This window comes from Zootoca vivipara, chromosome 10 (genome assembly GCF_963506605.1).
Source record: "Zootoca vivipara chromosome 10, rZooViv1.1, whole genome shotgun sequence".
Lineage (NCBI taxonomy): Eukaryota > Metazoa > Chordata > Lepidosauria > Squamata > Lacertidae > Zootoca > Zootoca vivipara.
Genome location: NC_083285.1, coordinates 71551525 through 71559239, shown reverse-complemented (window position 1 = coordinate 71559239; position 7715 = coordinate 71551525). Strand labels below are relative to the sequence as shown.

The 7715-nt window shown below is 50.1% G+C and overlaps 1 protein-coding gene across 1 annotated transcript in view; it reads left to right on the top strand.

The window, feature by feature from the left end:
* The first annotated feature begins 295 nt into the window (after positions 1 to 295).
* The window catches only part of RBM28 (RNA binding motif protein 28), a 29036-nt gene continuing 21616 nt past the window's right edge, over positions 296 to 7715 (top strand). The window contains exons 1-6 of the mRNA XM_060279355.1: positions 296 to 497; positions 1834 to 1986; positions 3762 to 3856; positions 5346 to 5421; positions 5764 to 5856; positions 7072 to 7146. Coding sequence (XP_060135338.1) covers positions 356 to 497; positions 1834 to 1986; positions 3762 to 3856; positions 5346 to 5421; positions 5764 to 5856; positions 7072 to 7146 — 634 coding nt within the window. The 5' untranslated portion in view covers positions 296 to 355. The remainder of the gene's footprint in view (positions 498 to 1833; positions 1987 to 3761; positions 3857 to 5345; positions 5422 to 5763; positions 5857 to 7071; positions 7147 to 7715) is intronic.

Here is a 7715-nt window from a genome sequence, read left to right as displayed (position 1 = left end):
CCACTAAACACTGGAAATTCGTTTGCCCCACCCGCCCAAAAATAGTTGTTGCAATAATTTTAATAAAAAAGCGTGCACATCGCTGGCAAGGCGAAGCAGAGGCGCGCGCAGCGTATTCCCAGGACAGAGGCACTTCCGCGCGTGCGCAGAGAGCCCCTTCTGCGATGAGCAGCCTCCCGCGCCTCCTCCTCCTCCTCTCCGGCAGAGGGCGCTCTCTTCCCCCGCCCACTCCGATTCCGGAAAGAACTCTCGCGCGCCGGGCCGCGTTTCCGGCCGGACCCCTTTGAGCAGCGGACCCAACATGGCGGCGCCCACGCTCGCGTAACGTGCTGGCCGAGTTGAGATCGGCGGGGCCATGGCGGCGGCGGGAGCGGGAGCGGGCGCCGGTCGGACGGTGCTGGTGCGGGGCCTGCCGCCCTCGGCCTCCGCCGCGGAGCTGGAGAGAGAGTTCGGCCGGGCGGGGCCGGTGCGGCGGGCGGTGGCCGTGACGGAGCCCGGTGAGCGGGGACCGGGGGGGGGGGGAGAGGCCAGGCGGGCCGGGGCCACTTCCACCCCCCCTACGGCCCACGAGCGGTCTGCCCCCCCCGCCCCCTTCCTCTGAGGTTGGGCTTGGGGGACTGGGCTAGATGACCCCGGGGGACCCCTTGTTATAAGCAGTGCTTTCCCCCAAAAAGATGTTTAGGGAGGGGTACTCTCATTTTCCTATTCATATTGAAATACTGCCTCTCAATGAGCCCACCTGGCGCCAGAATGAGCCCCCCCCACAAGGCATCTTTCCTGGCAGTGCTGCACCATTATTATTATTATTATTATTATTATTATTATTATTATTATTATCAGTTTTTTTTCTAAAAGAATGTTTAGGGGTACTCTCATTTTCTTAATCATTGAAATACTGCCCCTCAATGAATAATAATAATAATAATAATAATAATAATAATACAGTGGTACCTCTGGTTAAGTACTTAATTGGTTCTGGGGTGCCATTTGCACCCCGAAAAGTACTTAACCCAAGCAGCAATAGTGCGCATGCGGGAAGTGCTGATAGAGCGCTTCTGTGCATACGCGTGCGGTGGAACCCAGAAGTAAACACTTCCGGGTCCACGGAGTACTTAACCTGAAAGTACGCAACCTGAAGCGTCTCTCCCAGATCCCAGTCTGATCCCAGCCTAACCACTACACCACACTGGCTCACCAACCTACCGGTAAGCAGGGACTGGCTCCTGGATCAGGCCAAACAGGGCCAGTCTAGTCCGACATCCTGTTTCCCACATCCCTGTTTCAATTTAAAATGTAGCATAGGCCAGAGAAAAAGAATATGAATGTCACTCCTGCGTCCCTATTTTTACCTTTGAAATGCTATCAGAGTCTGCTGCCCATTGGTTTTCCTACTGATAGAGTTGGAAATGTGGATGTTTGGATCCTGACCCTCCCAGGCGTAGGCCACCAGAGCAGCTGCTTCCTCCTAGTTTGTATTTATACCCTGCCGTTCATAAAAAACCCCAAGTAGAACCAGTTGGCATAAGGTTGCGACGGCGTCTCCTTCAAGCAGCGCATCTTTCTTCATGATGAACCCATGCTTAAAATATTTTGTATGGTTCTGGTTATCTACCTAACCCCCCCCCAAAAGCCTTTCTCTTGAATTACAGGGTGGGTGGAGTGAAGTGGCTTTTCTCATCTCAAATGTGATATTTGTTCCCTGGCCAAGTTGCTGACCTTTGCTCTATGTTTTGTTTGTCTCTTTTTTTTTGAGCTCCTTGTGGCGAGAAAAAGGCGTTTAATAAACTTAACCAGTCTGAATAATGTCAATATGCCTTTAAATCTATTGGATAGGCAGCAAAACCTGTCGTGGGTTTGGCTTTGTCACTTTCTCCTTGTCGGAAGATGCTCAGAGAGCCATCCAGGAGATCACAGTCTTTGGGAAACGCAAGATCACAGTAGCCCTTGCTAATCCAAAACCAAGGCAGAAAGGAAAGAAGAAAGAAGGTAAGTTCAAGGTCTTTTTTTTCTTTTTTTTTGTGGGGTGCCGGGATTTTCTGTGCACTGCTGTCGACACTTAGCGCCAGTTTTGCTGAGCACAGTTTTTTTCTAACTGTGGCTTGTCTTTGGTCCCACATGACCTGTGCTGCCTCTGAGGCTTCTAGTACCCTTTCTGACATGCTTTTACAGTCCAGAAGATGGGCTTTGATTTCCTTACAGTACACCATTTCAAGACATTCCCAATCAATTTAAAACTAAAAAATTGTCCAGTGGCACCTTAGAGACCAAGACATTCCCAGTTCTACCTCTGCAGTCGAACAAACTGCCTCTACAGCCAGCAGGGAAGTGTAGGCTCCTTGCCACTTAACAGGCTAGGGGAAAAGAAAAAGGATTCCTGTCAGGCCTCCTGAGGTAGGAGGGATACAGCCACCTGCCTCTCCTCCAATAACCTGCTTCTTTCCTATGCTGGTAGCTATGAAGGAATTGGCTCCCCCCCCCCACCAGCAGAGCAACCAGGTGAGCTGGCAGTCCGAGGAGGGATGGAGCGGTCCGTTCACTCCCACTTAATGACCTGTCTGGGATTCCTAGTCAGCTGTGGCTCCCAGGCAAGTTGTAAATACAAATCTGGGCTATATGTATGAAGAGGAGGACTGTTGGCGGAGCCGGCAGAGGAGCCAGTTGTTCCTTGCCTTAACTCGCCTCTCCAGCAGCGCCTTTACGCTTTGTCTGTCCTGCCTGGCTGCTTGCAAAGGGAGAAGATGCCTTGTCTGCTGGAGTTTTCCTTCTGCTCCAGGCATGGTGGCGGGGTTCTTTGGCTGCTGGATCAGGCCAAAGGGGGTCACAGCCAGTTGCAGAAGAAAAAAAATCAATCCTCCCACCTTGAGTCAGACAAGGCAATTGCGTTGGAGAAGACCCCCACCAGCTAGACTCTCTTCTGAGCTGATCCATAGACTGTTCGGCTTACATACAGAACTTAACGTCTTCTGTAGGTATAGCAAGGTTCTCACAACTGGTTAATAAGAAACCACAATAAATAAATGGCTCAAGACCGCGATACCTCAAGGACCGCCTCTTTCCATATGAACCTACCCAGACCCTGAGATCATCTTCTGAAGCCCTCCTTTGTGTGCCTCCTCCTCCCCCAGAGGTCCGGAGGGTGGCAACACGAGAACGGGGCCTTCTCTGCAGTGGCTCCCCTTCTGCGGAATGCTCTCCCCGGGGAAGTTCGCCTTTATTCACCAGGCAAAAATGTTCCTTTTTAACCAGGCCTTTGGTTGATCTGATTGACATCCAATACCCTTTTAGAACGTGGCTCTTTTGGGGCTTCTTTTATGGGGTTCTTGTTTTTAATTTGATTTTGTATATTATGGTTTTGTTTGTCAACCGCCCTGAGACCTCTGGGTATAGGGCAGTATACAAATCCAATCAACAACAACAACAATATAAATAACTTTGTGGGGAAAACACAGGGAAGCAGCATTGCTAGTCCAAAACCCTCGCACTTTCCATACTTCCTTCACCCTTTTCACCCACCTTTGTGCAGACTCTCCAAGAGAGATGCAAGCTCAGTCCTATTACAGTCCACGGTCCTTGCAGACCCCAGACCCATCCAGTCCGGCCTCCTGCTCTCAGTGTTGCCAGCCAGATGCTTGGGCCCCTGGGACGCTGCTCTGCTGGTGGGTGTGACCTGAGCGCATCAGCCCTTGTGCCTAGGGAGGATTCCTCCGCTGCGTTCTTGCTGTGTCGTCATCCTTGCTGTGTCCCATTTGATTTGGTTCCAGGTGCCTCTGAGGCCCCCCAGCGAGCGAAGAAGCCCCCCAAGGCAAAAGGAGCCTCGAAAAAAGCCAGGCTGATCATTCGCAATCTGAGCTTCAAGGTACGAGCCAAAGGCAGAGGAGTCGTCTGCTTCTTGGGGGGGGGGGGCGCTGGAATTCTCTTTCTGAGCCAGCCCCATTCTTTTCTTGGAACGAGGCTGTTAAAAGTGGATTTGTAACTGGCCGGCTGACTGAAACCAAAGGGTGCTCATCAATGGCTCCTCCTCATCCTGGAGAGTAGTGACTAGTGGGGTGCCACAGGGTTCTGTCTTGGGCCCAGTCTTATTCAACATCTTTATCAATGACTTGGATGATGGGCTTGAGGGCATCCTGAGCAAGTTTGCAGACGACACCAAATTGGGAGGGGTGGCTAATACCCCAGAGGACAGGATCACACTTCAGAATGACCTTAACAGATTAGACAACTGGGCCAAAGCAAACAAGATGAATTTTAACAAGGAGAAATGTAAAGTACTACACTTGGGCAAAAAAAATGAAAGACACAAATACAGGATGGGAGACACCTGGCTTGAGAGCAGTACATGTGAAAAGGATCTAGGAGTCTTGGTAGACCACAAACTTTACATGAGTCAACAGTGTGATGCAGCCGCTAAAAAAGCCAATGCAATTCTGGGTTGCGTCAATAGGAGTATAGTATCTAGATCAAAGGAAGTAATAGTACCACTGTATTCCGCTCTGGTCAGACCTCACCTGGAGTTCAGTGTCCAGTTCTGGGCACCACAGTTCAAGAAGGATACTGACAAGCTGGAACATGTCCGGAGGAGGGCAACCAAAATGGTCAAAGGCCTGGAAACAATGCCTTATGAGGAATGGCTTAGGGAGCTGGGTATGTTTAGCCTGGAGAAGAGAAGGTTAAGGGGTGATATGATAGCCATGTTCAAATATATAAAAGGATGTCATATAGAGGAGGGAGAAAGGTTGTTTTCTGCTGCTCCAGAGAAGTGGACACGGAGCAATGGATTCAAACTACAAGAAAGAAGATTCCACCTAAACATTAGGAAGAACTTCCTGACAGTAAGAGCTGCTCAGCAGTGGAATTTGCTGCCAAGGAGTGTGGTGGAGTCTCCTTCTTTGGAGGTCTTTAAGCAGAGGCTTGACAGGCATATCTTAAGAATGCTTTGGTGGTGTTTCTTGCTCGGCAGGGGGTTGGACTGGATGGTCTCTTCTAATTGTATGATTCTATGAAAAGTGCCCTGGCAGGGTTAATATTTCACGACCCTCCTGCCTGAGATTCAGAGCACTGACATAATGCTGATTTGCAGAACTGTAGAATTGGAAAGGACACCCCAGGGTCACCTAGTCGGAGAGATGGCCATCCAGCTATCCATTTCTTAGCTGAGTGCTCCATTTAATGGAGCAGTAATAGGAGCTCCAAGCCCCCCCCCCCTTTGGAGAGAGCATAGTCTGCTCACAGAACGTTGGAGAAGCAGCCCAGATCCTTCCTAAGACTTTGGGTTGTTTGTTGTTGTTGAAAGATATACATTGCACTGTGATGACTTCTGCCATTGGTCTCGTTTCTGCTCTCCTTAGTGCACAGAAGATGACCTGAAGGCTGCATTTTCTCCGTTTGGCACAGTGCTGGAAACTACGCTCCCCAAGAAACCAGGTATGGCCAGGTGGCCGGGTGGGAAAGGGCCAGTGGGGCTGCTCCTGGGGCAGGAACATACGGTAGCATCCCATTGAAATTGGAACCCTGTCCCGGATTATCCTGAGCCATTCATGGATCACTGCGTTCCCCTTTGGAACTAGGAATTGCACACATCGGAGATTAGAGCACTGGCTGGCTAATGGTTCTGCTGTCCGCCGTCTTAAGCCGAAGAACGACGTCCCACCTGGCTTCTTGAACAGCTCTGGCTGTTCCTGTCTCCCGATAAGGGGAATCCCATGCACAGGCTACAAGTATTTTAAAAAAACAATCAGAATTAAGTTGATTTCCTGTCGCTTCCAGATGGAAAGATGCGTGGCTTCGCCTTTGTGCAGTTCAAGAACGTCCTGGAAGCAGGGAAGGCCCTGAAGGGGATGAACATGAAGCAGATCAAGGGTGAGTCTGAGACTTCCTTCAAAGGAGCCGGGCGATCTGAGGTCCTCTCTGTGTGTTTATGTCGGATGGGAGCTGCCTGTGCAGAGGGGCAGGCGAAATAATATTTCATAGAATCATAGAATCATAGAGTTGGAAGAGACCACAAGGGCCTGTCAAGCCTCTGCTTAAAGACCTCCAAAGAAGGAGACTCCACCACACTCCTTGGTAGCAAATTCCACTGCCGAACAGCTCTTACTGGCAGAAAGTTCTTCCTAATGTTTAGGTGGAATCTTCTTTCTTGTAGCTTGAATCCATTGCTCCGTGTCCGCTTCTCTGGAGCAGCAGAAAACAATCTTTCACCCTCCTCTATATGACATCCTTTTATATATTTGAACATGGCATTTAATCCCTACAACAAGGTAGGTTAGGGTGAGATTCAGCGACTGGCCCAGCGAGCTTCATGGCCGAGCGCAAGGGATTTGAACCCTGGTCTCCCGGGGGTCCTCCGACGCTCTCCCCACTCCCCACCACTGACTCTCTAGCTCAGGCACCCCCAAACTTCGGCCCTCCAGATGTTTTGGGCTACAATTCCCATCTTCCCTGACCCACTGGTCCTGTTAGTTAGGGATCATGGTAGTTGTAGGCCAAAACGTCTGGAGGGCCGCAGTTTGGGGATGCCTGGTCTAGCTGATCCTCTTGTGCTGGGAATGCTAGAACATCCACAGGACAGTTGAATATACAGGGGTGTTCAGGCAGTGGGGTTGTCTTGAGTTCGGGTCTCCTCGGCACACACACAGACACCATGACTTTTTATTTCATAAAATTTGCACACCGCTTGATTGTTTTTTTAAAAAAAGGCCTCAAAGTGGGTTACAAAAATTTGAAACATGATTTTTTTTTTTTGGCGTGGGGATTGCAACCCTCCTTTAAAACATAGGAAAGTTAAAATACTAAAACGGATTAAAATTACCTCCATTTTCTAAGCATCTGGACAGGGCTGTCTAAGCAATTTTAGCAGGTGCCAAAAATTGTACAGCAAAGGCTGGTGTCAAGAGGCAGGGAGTTACAGAGGGTAGCGGCTGCCACACTAAACGGTTGAGTTCTTACGAATGGGAAGCAGGTGCCATGTGGCACCTACAGTGGTGGCAGTTCCTCGAATGGAATCGGTCCCCAGGATTTGTAGCTGCGCTGCCCCCTGGCCAAGCCAGCCTCAGAGCTTCCCTTTTCCCTCCACAGAGCGCCCGGTGGCCGTGGACTGGGCTGTGGCCCGGGAGAAGTACCAAGCGATGCAGGCAGTGGCATCTCCGGCAGGTGAGTGGCTCAGGGGGGAGTCCTCCTGCTCTGGGCATCTCGGGCAGGTGGCCTTGCTCTGTTTGTGCTGTTGAGGGGTGGGTGAAGAGGCCCGATCTTGACCTCAGGCCAACCAGCTGAGAGTGACGGGGAGACTGAGACCATTTGTCCCGAGTCTTTGCAGCCAGGCAATTGCCTGTGTGAGACTGTCTGGTTCTGAGAGCAGAGCTGACTTTCAGAAGCAACAGGCCCCCCCTCCCTGCCCAGCAAGCATGGAATTATTCATTTCATAAATGTATTTTTAAATGCATTTTTAATCTTTTGTTGGAAGCCGCCCAGAGTGGCTGGGGAAACCCAGCCAGATGGGCAGGGTATAAAAATATTATTATTATTATTATTATTATTATTATTATTATTATTATTATTATTATTATTTGTTGTTGTTGTTGTTGTTGTGTGTCTCTGGGTCAGGTGATCTCACGGGTCCCACGTTGCGAACGGCCTTACAGACTAACAGTAAGCCCTTGATGTTGGCCTGGTAGCGACTGGGCAACCAGGGCTGATCTCTGGGCATTGGAAGTGCCATGTTC